General features: G+C 36.3%; 1 protein-coding gene across 2 annotated transcripts in view; it reads left to right on the top strand.

Moving 5' to 3' along the window:
* Nucleotides 1–14,002, top strand: part of ATXN10 (ataxin 10) — a 56,089-nt gene that overhangs the window by 18,165 nt on the left and 23,922 nt on the right. For both annotated transcript variants that reach the window (XM_072400268.1, XM_072400269.1), the window contains exons 4-9: nt 2,212–2,308; nt 4,257–4,421; nt 8,089–8,169; nt 9,560–9,725; nt 10,300–10,408; nt 12,209–12,378. In XM_072400268.1, coding sequence (XP_072256369.1) covers nt 2,212–2,308; nt 4,257–4,421; nt 8,089–8,169; nt 9,560–9,725; nt 10,300–10,408; nt 12,209–12,378 — 788 coding nt within the window. The remainder of the gene's footprint in view (nt 1–2,211; nt 2,309–4,256; nt 4,422–8,088; nt 8,170–9,559; nt 9,726–10,299; nt 10,409–12,208; nt 12,379–14,002) is intronic.

The raw sequence follows: 14,002 nt of genomic DNA, 5'->3' as shown, positions 1-14,002 counted from the left end.
TAAAACCTGAATATGGCAAATCCCACAATCCCTGCTAATTGGAGGGCTGTAGTTCTGACGCCTTAGGTAGAATGTTGGATCAATGCTTCAATGTCCTAAAGCCACTGGATCATCATAAAAGCAATAAAACTAACATTTTACTAAGGTCATCACCACTGTGAATCCCTTTTTCTGTCTGAATAGTGTCGGCAGATTTTTTTTGTTCCAAACCCAGGAACAAAACACCACATCTGGACCTTTGTAGTACAGCAAACTGTATGTCTAGTTATGTTGATCATTGTTGGTGTGAAATTTAATCCTTTTAGAGAAATGGGTCGTGTTATTTTAATTTCAAATAAAGGAAAATAAAAACTGTGTGTGGTAGAAGCACCTAATTTTATCCTGCTGGTAAACCATGACCAAAATTATAGGATGGCAGCAGAAAAGGAATATGTATTTAATGGACAATAATTCCATTAAAAACAGATTAAATACTGAAGTGTAATTACAATGAAACAAAACAAAGTACTGAACCTATGGTCCTTGCATATTAAGACTGAGTTAAGTATTTGTCTTTTACTAATTTGTTGCTGTTTGTAATCCAGTTAAAGTCAAAATCAACCCGAATATCACTTAAAAATGAATAACAGCAATATTCCATCAAACTTTTGTTGCTAAAATCATGTAAGATGGGATGTTTTGGAGACCACAAACTGATAATTTCTATTGCTTTGGAGACTGGGAAGTATAGTGTTTTGTACCTGGAGAACATTTGAAATGTCTTTAAGACAGGGACTGTAGTTGTGTGTGAAGGTGTCTTCTAAAGCAATCATCACTTTCTGCTGTTATTGGGACTCTTTGTACTAGATTATGTTAGTGCAGCATATATTACAGCAAAGCAGTGAGCAGCATTGTTACTGGTGGTCGATTAGCTCACTACCTAAATTTGTATTGATTTTGCTTGGGTCATTGGTTTGTGTTGCTTGTTGTCGCAACCACTTTGTTTCTTGATTGTGGAAGATAAAAACAGGATACAACGAAGGGGTCTATTTATAAAGCAGTGAATCTGACATTCACCAAAACACACTCACTGATAATCTTCCAGGTACATGTATTTTAATTACAGAGATTGATCAGGGAATGCTTTAGTGAATGTCTGATTCACTGCTTTATAAACAGATCCCTATGAGTGCATATATTTGTAATTACACGATTCACTGTAGAGTAGAGTGGGTTACTAACTCGCTTGTCAATCACTAAAATATTAAATAACTCCACTCCATAAAATGATAATTTAAAGAACTTGTACCTGTTTTCTTCATTTTTTAATTATCACAATTTTCTTTTAATGTCATTTGGTCCATTTAGTGCTGTAGGTGCTCTCCAGAGACAAGAAAACTACCAGAAAATGTTCAATTGACTTAAAGCAGAAATAAATCTACACAACTTACCAGTGCAGGGCACCAACATCATCCTCCTCTGCTTCTTCTTCTGTACCATCTTCAGCCATCTTGATTGGCCATGCCGTAATGATGTAACTCATTCCTCCCGGCACACGCAAGGGAAGCCTAAATTGCCAGGCTTCCATGGCCACCAAAGCTCCATTCGCAGCTCACCTTTTAGGCCAGAAACCCAGAGAGATCAGGCCAGTAAGATGCATTATTGCAGAATGGACATCGCCTTTCTATTTCTGCAATAATGGTCTGTCTGATCATGCAAACCTAATGGAACTTTAGTGGGACCCGTCCTGTATACCTGAATCGTACCGAGGGGGTGGGATGGGGTTGAATGCAAGGAATAGGGTAGGTTATAATTTTTTTTTTTTAACAATTCCCCTCCAGACTAAATGAACATTGGGTCCCTAATAATATGGAGGGCAATGGGTGGCTGCCAAATTTCAATACATTTTTTGCCTAAAGTTAGAGTGGTTGTAGGTTGAATGAAAGGGTGATATTTTGTAATAATAAATTACAAAACGACTTGGATATCAATGGTATACTATAAATTGATACAAAAAGTTTAAAATTCTTTCTAAAGTTTGAACCCATTGTCTCAAATTCATTGGTGTCCAAGCTTTGGTAAACTGCAAATGTAAGCCTTGTTTTTTTGCCTAAATATATAACTAATGTCTGAAAATTTCTTCTTGAAAGCTTGTTCTTGGTGTAGGCACGTAACTGCATCAGACTTTTTATTCCCGTTTTAATGAAATAATTTGTCCTGTTGCCTTTTCAGCATTCCGCTGCGGCCTGCAATTTCTTGGCAATGTCGCAGGAGGGAACCAGGGTTCCCAGAATAGAATCTGGAACCACGCTTTTCCACAGCTCTTCCTGTAAGTCTGAACAAGCCCGTTTTCCATCTAGCGCACTAAATCCCTGTCTTATAATTAGCAATTTTGTGGCGGGCGCAACTTGTAATCCAAGTGTTCCTCTACTGATAAGATTTATTTGCTTTCTATGTTTGGAGGTAAGCTGTATAATGAGCACAAGTGATCTTGATAATGATAAGTATTATCTGTATCCTGCTGTGGTTCAAAATGGGCAGACAAAATGCTGGGTGTATGATCTGAATAGATCTTGTTTAGTGTGATAAAATTCACTGCGATCTTTGTATTTTTCATGAGCTTTTCTATACCTGTCATAGTTCCTGTTTTGCCATTAATTGGGGTATTTCCTAAAGTGTATGTAAAATCAAAACTTTCTTTTGGTAGCAAGGGGTTAAGATGAAAATTTTTTCTTCTATCTTTGTCCTGTTAGGGAGATTTAACTTTACCCTTTAAGAACAGATGATTCCAAAATAAGTGAATAGCTTTCTTATGTCATCAGGGATAAAATATTTGCCCTTTTTTTTAGAAAATTCTAGGTTCTTTTAGCTGACTACAGATCTATAGGCATAGGCACTAGGACATAGAATCTCTGGTGAAGGTAAGATCAGCCAGTGTTAACACATTAATACATTTCATTAGACGAGATCAAGTACCTGGATCACACAGGGCCAGCACTAATGGAAAATTGAAGCAGCATATTTGGAAAGGAAAGATGGGTGTTTCGCCTCCCATGTTACTCTTTATTGAATGAAGACTGGTGTTATTTCTCCATAGTTAATATTATATCACAGATAGGATGTGTCTATGAAGAGTGACATGAATAATATATCAATAATATGAATATTTTTGGCTTTATTTTGAGGTGTACAGAGAAAGATAACACAGAGACTTGCAGGAAAAAAATAAAAAGTATATTATTTATTATATAAGACAAGATAGATGTTACCATGCAATAACAAAATAACTTGATGTTATAAGAGTATGTTGCAATTCCATGGAGCTCCATCTTGTTCAGATCTGATGGCTTTGGCAGATAGTCAGACACATTGCATTTTGCAATTTCTGGTGGAAAGTCCAGAATAGACATTGAGCCATTTTAAATTTCACAAGACTGCAGACAGTGGTCAGTCCTTATCCGATGCTGACCATTGATAATCCTTTATCAACATCTTACATTTTAAGGACACCAGCTAAAAGATGAGTTACAATATGATTACCACATGAAAAGAAAATGTATGTTTGTAAGACATTGTATTGGTGAGACATTATTGGTACTAAACCAAGCTTTTATCAATCTGGTACAAACCTTACCATAACACCTAGACATCTGCAATCTGTAAACTAGCTTTTTATTTTAGGACTAATTGGACAGTATGCAATTTTAGTTTTAAGATCATGTTTTCTACAATAACAATTGGATCACAACCATGTCCATTCATGATAATCACAAGGTATGTTTCTAAACAAGCATGGCAACTACTGCTGTCCTCGCAGAGGGTAAAATAGATCCTGGTATTGATATTTCTTTGTCAATCAGTTGGTATGATTGTGGTATGATTGTTTTGCTATAACCTAAACCTAGATTTGCATGTAAGAGTGGTCAGAAATGGAACATGCGTGAATGCATGAAATGTCAAGATAGTTTAGGAAAATGTATACAAAAAATAGAGGTGGAACTGTAGCCTATGTATCCACTGATATTCCTATTTTTTCACAGTACCCTCTGACATCTAATAATTTTGTTAAATAAAAGAATGAAAAGGAAATATTTAGTTTTTTTTTTTGTTTTTTTTAAGTATATCACCCTTTTCTAAAGGTATGTTTGAATAAATACCTAATGTTTGCCTATTTAAATATGTTGAAAAGTCAATTAAAATATACTTTTTCACATAACTGTATGTGAGGCATAGTGGAGTTATTCCTAAATATCATATTTTATCGATTTCTGTTACAGAAGCTGCTTGACACATGAAGATGAAAAAGTTTCTACATATGGTTCCATGGTGCTTTTCACTTGTATAGGGGAAGACAAAATGGCGGACTTCATGGTGCCTGCGAATCTCCAGATTGCTGTTAGTGTAATCACATCCTACACGAAGAGGCCAAATACTGACTGGTTGTATGTGTTTCTTGCTAACCATAAACTTTCCTTATGTTATAACATTTTCTTAAGCTTCATCGTCACTTTTTTAAAATCACTTTGTTATGACCTTTTCATTGTCCTAAACTAGGGCCAAAGGTATGTGAATACCACTCCACATTATTGAGTTCTGATGTATTCAGTGAAGGGTACTGTTTGTGCTACAGCATACAAAGACATTTGGTAACAGTTTGGGGAGGACAATTTTCTGTTTTAGCTGGAGATTGGTACTGCACCATCTGTATATTGTCATGGTTTTATGAGTTTGGTGTGGAGAATGTGAGTGACATGCACAGAGCTCCTGTCCTGACCTTTATTCTGCTGAACACTTTTGGGTGGTTTCTTTTTGCCGACCTCTTGCTACATGACACAGAAATCTGTGCTGTGCTGAACCAGGTGATCTAAACTTCAAGTATAGGCTTTTAAAGAAACTTCCATAGACAAGGATCACTTTAAAGTGAACCTTTCAGTTCAGACATAAAACTCGCTAAAATTGTAACAACGTAATGAAAGTATGTGTGTTTTTTTTTTTTTTTTTTTTGAGACTGGTGGCTATTACAATTCAGTTTAAGACTTATAGCTTCAAATAATATAATGCTAATAAGGAATATCTTTTTCAATAAAGCAGCTTTATGGCCTAGATGCAAATCCCACTGTTTTTCCCTCATGCTGCTTTGTGTTTTGTTTGGGTAGACCTGCTTCAAAAGAATGTAGCCCTAATCCTTTTTACTCCAGGGACCTCCAGTTGGTCCTATGAAATACCTTTACCAAGATGAAAAAGAAATGATGAATTACATGCAAGCGAAGGTTTTCCCTGAATGAATGGCTTGCAGTACAGAATCCTCCCACTTCAAACACAAAAAGAATCGAGAGAGAACGTTCTTGTTCCATGACCGTTATAATCACAGTCATGGCTGGACTTCCAGATCTCCACATCCTTTTAATGGGAGCCAGTTCTGTGCACTTGGCGAGCGTGCCATACAGATGTACACCCCGCTAACGCCTCTCAGCCATTTTTGAAGTTAAGGTGTGGACAATGGTTGTATTGTACCAAACTGGATGCCAGCCTAGAAATCAAGTACTCACATGCTCAATGTAAGTGGAGACAATGAGTCCCCTTAAGCTTTCCTCTTCTCTTTAGTGTTTATCAGAGGTCCCTTAGTTCTTTCCTTCCATCTGCATGTGTGGAGTGTGATTAACAGTGGTGTAGCAGCTGCATAAAAATAGAAGTTGAGACATTGTTTTGATCTGTAGCAATCTTTACCGCTAATTAATGTGCTTTACTTTTTTTTGTAATTGTGTTGAAATAAGTATTTTGTACTGGATTGAAATCTCGGCCCCAATCTAAGTAAAGTTCATTTGGGCTGTAATAGTGGCACCACATAAAAATGGTAGTGGTTTTGAAGCTTCAGAGATCTGCATGTGAGTGTTGGGGGTGGAACCTTCAACTGATACTAGCTTTCAAAAAACAATTTTATTTATTTATTTATTTTTTGTGTACTGGGTAGGCATGAACTGGGTGTTTTGCTTAGGCACAATGTATGTTCTCTTGACTTCTGCCTTAAAAGATAGCTGTACCCTAAATAACATGCTATCTTTCTATGCTATTCTGTGACAGGTTCCCTTTAATTCTGCTTACTTAACTAAAGATTTATAGGACTTTCTTTTGTGCTTGTTACCAAAGTCCTCTACAGAATAGAGCAGCTTGTGTTTTCATTATAATTTTCCATTAGTTGTTTATAGCTGAAACAGAGTTCAAAGCTCCTAGAAACCTCACAGGCGGCAGAACCTAGCATTTATCTATGAAAGAATATTAATCCTGGTGTATTAAATGGTAGATCAGAGCGGCTTATCTCCAGCTTCTGGACCACTTGTGCGTGTTTCCTCTGAGCCCCACCACAAGTGGCTTTTATATTCTAGTTACTCATTAAGCCACAAAATAAAATGTTGGCTTTACAAACGATTCTGCTTCTCAGCTTTATATCGTTCCAAGACAATAAATCTGTACAAAGTGGCATAGTTAAATGAATGAGCTTTAAAAAAAGCCAGTTTCTTGTACACAGCAGGGCAGATGTTTTGTTTGTAGAATCGCTAGTGCCTTAGCACACCTGTAGCAGTGATCAGTAGATTTAAGTTTATTGTATTTGGCACATGACTCCTTTTAATTATTAATAAAGCTAACCTCCAGACCAAAGTTTACAGAAGAAATACATTTAAGAAAACAGTTTGCCATTCAGTCTTGAGGTTTACACAGCTCTGTCTCAAATCAGAGTAAGGTGACTGTCACCACATGGATAACATTAAACATGTTTACAAAGATAGGCATGACATGATAGACTTCTCCTTTATTGCCCAGTTCCATTCGGGTTTACATATCCATCAAAAAATACTTCTTTCAAAATCTTTTTAAGATAGATGGAAAGTAATATTAATGTTGATATCTGATCTCAACAGTTTTTATTAGATACACAGCCTTTAAGAGCTCAGTCTAGTGGCTGACTTAAAAACATATGTATTTAATACAAAAACACAAAATATGGAAGAGCAAGTTTGTAAAACTAAAAGTTACGTAACAGTTGGTATAGCAAAGTTTAACAATGCCATCATTCAAAATATACAGTCGCTGAAAATATAGAATTCTGCTGCACAATTAAAGACTTGATGATTTAAAGCTGAACTGTGGACAAGATAAGCTTACTTTGTTATACCTCCTTTTCCTTATGCAGGTCTCATAGACTCCAACTCTGAGGTCATGCCTCCGCCTTCCTCTTTGCCATTTAAAAAGAAAGCATGGGATTGTGTTTAATTATTGAGCAGATGGGGACACAGCCCCTATTCTGGGGTCTATGAGATCTGCAGCACTTTCCCTGAAAATTCTGGAAGTAAAGAAGTCATAATAATTCAGGTGTGTGGACAAGAACATTTGCCAGGTATAAAAGAAAGGCTGCTTTAAGGGAAGTTGTTTTTGAGGTGTATATGCTTAAACAAAGTTAGTTTATATTGGTTGGAGTTTGTCTTTAAAAGTAAGTTATGTGCACAAAAACTTACAATAAAATAATAAATCCTTCAATATCCACAAAGGATATAACTCTGCTGTGTGTGCTGTAAATGCCTTAGCAAACCCAGCTATTTTAGAAGGAGCAGTGATGTAATCCTTGTGCTCCATATAGCTAATGCAGAGTACAGAGTTGAAGATGGGACCCAGTGGCTCCTCCCACTACAGGCTCCCACTATTGTACAAAGTTTCTATAAGTAACAGGGTTCTGGTATTTGGTTCTGGCTTATTGTAGAAATTTGTGGAGAACAAGGTATGACTTACTCAGTGAAAGACATAACTGGCTGGTCTGTGTTTAGAAAGCACAGAGGAAAACTTATGAAAGTGTTTATGCTGTTATATTAAACTGATCTATTAGAAATGCACAAAGGACACCAAGACTGAAATAAGAATGCGCATTTCCATTGTAATTAGACCTATTGTTTTAACCTAAGCAGTGTTAGATAGATAAAGTGGTAGATAGTTAAAACTAACTTCTAAGCATCTTGTATTTACTGCAACAAAAGCTTTGAATAGAGTGACTCTTGTCTTTGCGAACATTACCCTAAATGACATTCTTCTTAAATGTTGATTATTCTTCATTTCCTACAGGCAGCTGATTGTCACAGACCGCTTCCTGAGGTACCCAGAGCTGCTAAAACAGATTTATGCCTGTCTGAGCCACTCTGACAGGTAACGTTATGCAAACCATTGTAACTTGATGCATGTAGTCCGCCACAATGTGCACCCTGTTCGCCGTCATTTAAAAATTGTGGTTTCAGAACTGGCATAAGTTTCCTAAGTACACGCTTCCGTGCCTGTAATGGTTTTAAACGGGTTGCTAAACATTACATGTTGGCCACAAACTGGCATCGCTTTATGTGAGATTACAGGATCCAGGTTGGCGCCATTGCTGCGTGTGAGGTTTAGCTGACCTAAAAGGAAACTCCAACCCAATAGCTAAATAGCGGAGGCCAATATACTGAAAGTTACGCCTCCTTTATGGAGCTCCAAAAAACAAACTTTTAGCTTGGAACTCCTTGATCTTTGTTCATTGCTTGAATCACAATACCTACCTCTGTAGACCATTTGGCAAATAGACTAATAACACCTAAACTTATTCTGGTCATACAGTTGAAGTCTAACCATGCTGTCTAAATTTTTTTTTTTTTGGATGAAAATTGAAAAGAATCTCATAAATAATTCATCAATTTCAATTGAAAGTTGGGAATTTGATTCAAAGAATCCTACATGGAATATAATTGTCTATCAGTTCCTTTGGTTCCTTTTTTGTATCAAGTCAAAAATCATAATGATTTTATTATGTCAAATCTTTTTCTATTTCTGGTAATAAAAACAAGTATAAACTTCAAATGAAATGTATATTATCCCAGGGGGAAATACTATAATGTTAAAACTATCAGGAAAAATATTATCACACCAAACATGTGATACATCTAATTACATTTTTGAGGCCTGTTTACAGTATATTATATCAGATGCAAAAAGTCTCCAGGGAGAAATCCAATGTTCCTCAGAAAAACTCTAGCCTGCACCCTTGAGTATAGTCTTAGTCAAACAGTGCATGGAATCATAGATTTCTTCAAGAAGTTCCTATGGGTTTCCTAAATAGTGGGTGAATGAACTTTTTTTTAGCTGTCTATAAGGGGACTTTGTTCCTTGAGACCACCAATGTAAGAGTGGTCTTTCTCTACTGACCTACAATGTAAGGGGGCTCTTCTCCCTTATTGCCACCAATATAACGGGGTACCTTTCTCAACAATTACCCTGAAGTAATTATTTTTAATGTTACCCTGAGACATAAAAATATATGTGGTTGGGATGGTTGAAAAGCTACTCTTGTGGCTTCTCAGTAGGAGAACCTGAAATCCTTAAAGGCTTGCAGCACAAATGACTTGGCTCCTTGAATCTTTATACCAGGGTTCAAACAGTAACCCAAAATAACATTTTGGGTGTATATGTTGCTAATTGAAATTGTCATTTGCCATATGTTTTGCAGTTTATTCTGGGTAGTATTTCAAATACCATTTACAGAGTAATACAATATAATCTGTTTCCTTAGGGTGGTTCTTTTAGAATTGATAATGTCAAAAGTGAGTGACAAGAATCAGCTAAGTGCGGAAGAACTGGCAAGCTTACAGGGGACAGCAGAGTTTCTCTCCGAATGTTTTCAGAGTCAGTGCAAAGCTGTTTTGAAACTGGCTACCCCTGAACACAGTGATGACCAGGTAAGGTGGTCAATGTAGCATATGTTCTTTTTTCGCATTAAATTCAAGCTCCTGTGCTTTCCCTTCAAATCTCCCCACAACTCTTGGCCCACTTACTTTTCACCCTGATAGAAAAATACTTCTCCAATCACTCTGTTCACTCCTGCAATGACCTACTAGAGACTTCCTCACTCATATTGTTGTCACATGCACGGGTTTAAGACTTTTTTAGGACTGCCCCGACTTTCTGCAATGGTCTTCCTCATCATATTCGGCTTGCTCCTACCTTTTACACATTTAAAAGGGTTCTTTAAACCTATCTTTTCAAACTTGCCTACCTGTCCTCTTCTGTCTCTTAACCCTCACTGCTTACCCACTAATCTATATCCCCGCTCCTTTTGTGTGCAACCTCCTCTTAGATTGTAAACTCTTCTGAGCAGGGTCCTCTCCTCCTGTTTTATTGTTTGTATCAATCTGTTATTTGCAACCCCTTTTTAATGTACAGCACTGTGTAATATGTCGGCGCTATATAAATAATGTCCAATAATATTTCTGTATTTAGAAAGTGTTTAGGTTCATTATCCTGTTTCTGCAGGACGCTGTTGTTGTAGTCAGACTTCTGGATATTCTCTGTGAAATGACCTCAGACTCCGAACACCTGACCTGTTTACAGAGCTGTCCAGGGTTATTGGACACAGTTGTTGGTAAGTAAATGAAATATAGGAAAATATAACACAACTGTTTTAATACTAGAAACAATTGTATGGTGTGTTAAATTGGTTATGTTTCTTTTATTGGCCTAATAATCTATTAGGAACTTTTATCCAAGGCAGTACTTGATCTGTGAAGTTGTCCAAGCCAAAAGGTAAATACAGTGTTGAATTACAGCATCCTGGCCTAATGTTCTAATTATTCTCTCTGAGGCCACCAGGGCTGTGGAGTCCGAAGTATGAATCAAAAGCAATGTAAAGTTAAATCACTTTAAATAAGTTTATTATGTAATAGAAAATTATAACATACTGTAATTTTTTTTTTATTTCACTGAAAATCATAATTAAGTTTAAAGCCTAGTCAGTATTTTACTTGGGTGACGTCAAGCTATCCATTTAGTTATTATGCATTTTGACATTCATACATAATCTTAATCCAGATTAAAAATATATTTGAGAAAAAGTGTTTATTTTTTTAGTTTCTATACCTTTTTTTTTTTTAGTAATATAAACTTTATTTTAATTGTCTGCTTTATACTTCATAGATAAAAATAAATTTAACCTCCTTGCTTTCATTTTTTATGTAGTGTCTTTTGTTTAAGGCTATTCAATGTTTGCAATTCTTTAATAAATAAAACAAAAAAAACAACAATAACATAGGCTTAGGATTTTAAACTTAAAAATGATCATTTTGAATTCTAAAACGAATGCCTGATTACTGTTGGCATGACTGACTCGGATTGTCAATTGAGTAGTGTGCAGTCTTCATAAAGCTTCATACACACGTCAGATGATTCTTTCTCGAGATAAATGGTTGTGTTTGTCTTGGGCTAAAATCTGGCATGTATACAGCGGTCCCCTGTTCATCATTTTGTCACGATAGACTGATAAACAACTGGTCAGGAATAATGGGATGATGCTCCCTCTTCCTCCCCTCTCCGTGTTTCATTTACTTTTAAGATCACGAAAGATCCACAGCCCTGGAGGCAACTTGAATCCACAAAATATATGGAACTTTATATGTACCTAATTTGGGATTTAGCCCTGCCTCATCCCGTTTAGTTTTAAATGGTGGGTGAACAGGGTATTTTGTTTGTTATAACCTGGTTTTGATGCTTCCTTACTTTACAGTCCCTTAAAATCGCCTCTTTTTACCTTCCTAGTTGCTCCCCATTTTCCCTTTTCCTACATTTCCTTTTTAGCTTTGCTCTTTCTATTCTTCCCGTCCTTATCCATAACTTCTGTCATTCCTTTTTGATTTGCTAACCTTCTTTACCTCATTAGGATATCCTACAAAGACTCAATACTAGTACCCCATGAAGGTTTGGAATTCTGTATTATAACTTTATTATCTGTCATGCAAAATGGCTTTTAAAGGCTAAATCAATAACACACTTTTTCAATGTTGTAGGTAATGGTTACTTTGCTCTCAGGGTTTACTAGCTGTTAGTCTGGTTGGGACATTTCCCTCTTTTCCCTATTTTCTCTTCAAAGTAAAGGCAGGGAAGTGTATCACTAAGACAAGAAGGCACAGAAGAATCAAAAACCATCTGACTGTGCAACACTTCTGCTCTCCTGTTAGAGAAAATTTGAATCTGTTCTGGGCCTGACAGGGCACAGATAGTAAAAATATCCTGACATGGGGTTTTAACTTTTTTTCTGCTCATTCTACTTTATTCAACACAAATTGTTCAGCCTTATCCATTTCTTTAACTTGCTAGACATTTCATTTCAATTTATGGATTGGCTTTTACATGTTTATTTTGATATTTGGAATCTTTTGTCTTTTTGCAGACACGCTACGTTTGACGCATCTCGCTGGTAAACAAAGTAAGAACATTTTTACCTCTACTCATACTGCAAGCCTGGGCAGTGACCTCACACATGCTGTTGTGGGCTTTAAAGCTCATCTTATTCGTCTGATTGCAAACTTGTGTTATAGAAACAAAGAGAACCAGGACAAGGTGAGAAACTATTTACGTGAACATCTACAAAAACTTTGTTTCAGCTTTTTTTTTCAGCTGTTAGACTGTTCTTGCACTTGGAGTTTTTCAGAATTACTCATATGCACGCATGCTGTTGGGGTGGGAATTGACATGTATAAGGAGTGGGAGTGCATGGGAGTGCCATGTGTAAGATGGCCAGCTCTTACTGGAATCATCCAAATATGTATGATGTATATGTGTACAGTCACATGAAAAATAAAGCACCCCCTCTTTTAATTCTGGAGTTTTGCATATCAGGACATAATAAAACATCATCTGGTGATTAGCAGGTCTTAAAATTAAGCAAATACACCCTCAGAAAAAAATCACCTGACATATTAAACTACAGTATGTCATTATTTATTTAACAAAGGCTGTCAAAATACACCCTTACCTTAGAGGTGCACATGATGCATTTGATTGGAGCTCTTAACTGCTACTTACCCTCTACTGGTTAATTGATCTATTGCTACTGATTAATACATAATTAGCAGCTGTAAATCTTACTGCTACTGATTATTTGATCATCACCAAATGTGACCACCTCTGTATAACCATAAGTTTTGGCAGTTTGTGGGTATGGAACATTCAGGGGTGTGTTAACAAATTTCCAAGAAAATATATTAACAATTACTTTTTTAGAAGTAGTTGTTGCTGCCCATCAATTTTGGGAAAGGGTATAAGGCTATATCTAAACAATTTGAAGTCCATCATTCTACAGTGAGAAAAGGTATTCACCAAAAAAAAAACACATTCAAGACCGCTATCTCATCTTCTTAGGACTGAATGTTCAAGCAAAGGTCAGACTGTGCAGAGAAATTGCAAAAAAAAAATTTCAAAAAAAAAACTATTCTTCACACTCTACAGTCTTCGGTTAGCATGTTAAATGTCCTTTAAAGAGATAAGACCAAAGTGAAGATGTTTAACCATAATGCACAGCACCACATTTAGTGAAAACCAAACAATTTATTCATATAATCATAAACACCTCATACCAAATGTCAAGCACAGTGGTGGAGAGATGATTTGGGCTCATCTTGCAGCCACAGAACATTGGCTCCTTGCAGTCATTGAGTCGACCATGAACTATATACCAAAGTATTTTGGAGTCAAATGTTAGGACATTTGTGCAACAGCTAACACTTGGCCAAAACTGGGCCGGCCATAGAACAAGACAATAATCATAAAGACACCAGCAAATATACAATAGAATGGCTAATAAAGAAAGTAGTCAAGATGTTGCAACAGCCCAGTCAAAGTCTAGACCTCAACCTGATCAAAATGTGGTAGTGGTGGCTTAAGAGAGCTGTTCCTAAAACAAAAACTGCAAATCTCAATGAACTGAATAAAAGTATAGCTGCTATAGGTGGTTTCACATTCTATTAAACAATGGGGTGTACTTAGTTTTCCTCAAATTGCATTTGTTTATGTCCTGATATTGTTAAAAAAAAAAAAAAATAAAAATATATACCGTATTTTTCGGACTATAAGACGCTCCGGCCTATAAGACGCACCCAATTTTAAAGGAGAAAAACCTAGAAAAAAAAGATTCTGAACAAAATACTAAAAAATCACTCTGTGTCAATGTATCGCCTTCTAATCA

Source organism: Pyxicephalus adspersus, chromosome 2 (genome assembly GCF_032062135.1).
Source record: "Pyxicephalus adspersus chromosome 2, UCB_Pads_2.0, whole genome shotgun sequence".
NCBI lineage: Eukaryota > Metazoa > Chordata > Amphibia > Anura > Pyxicephalidae > Pyxicephalus > Pyxicephalus adspersus.
Note: the sequence above shows the minus strand (reverse complement) of the source record. Positions and strands in the feature narration are given on the sequence as shown.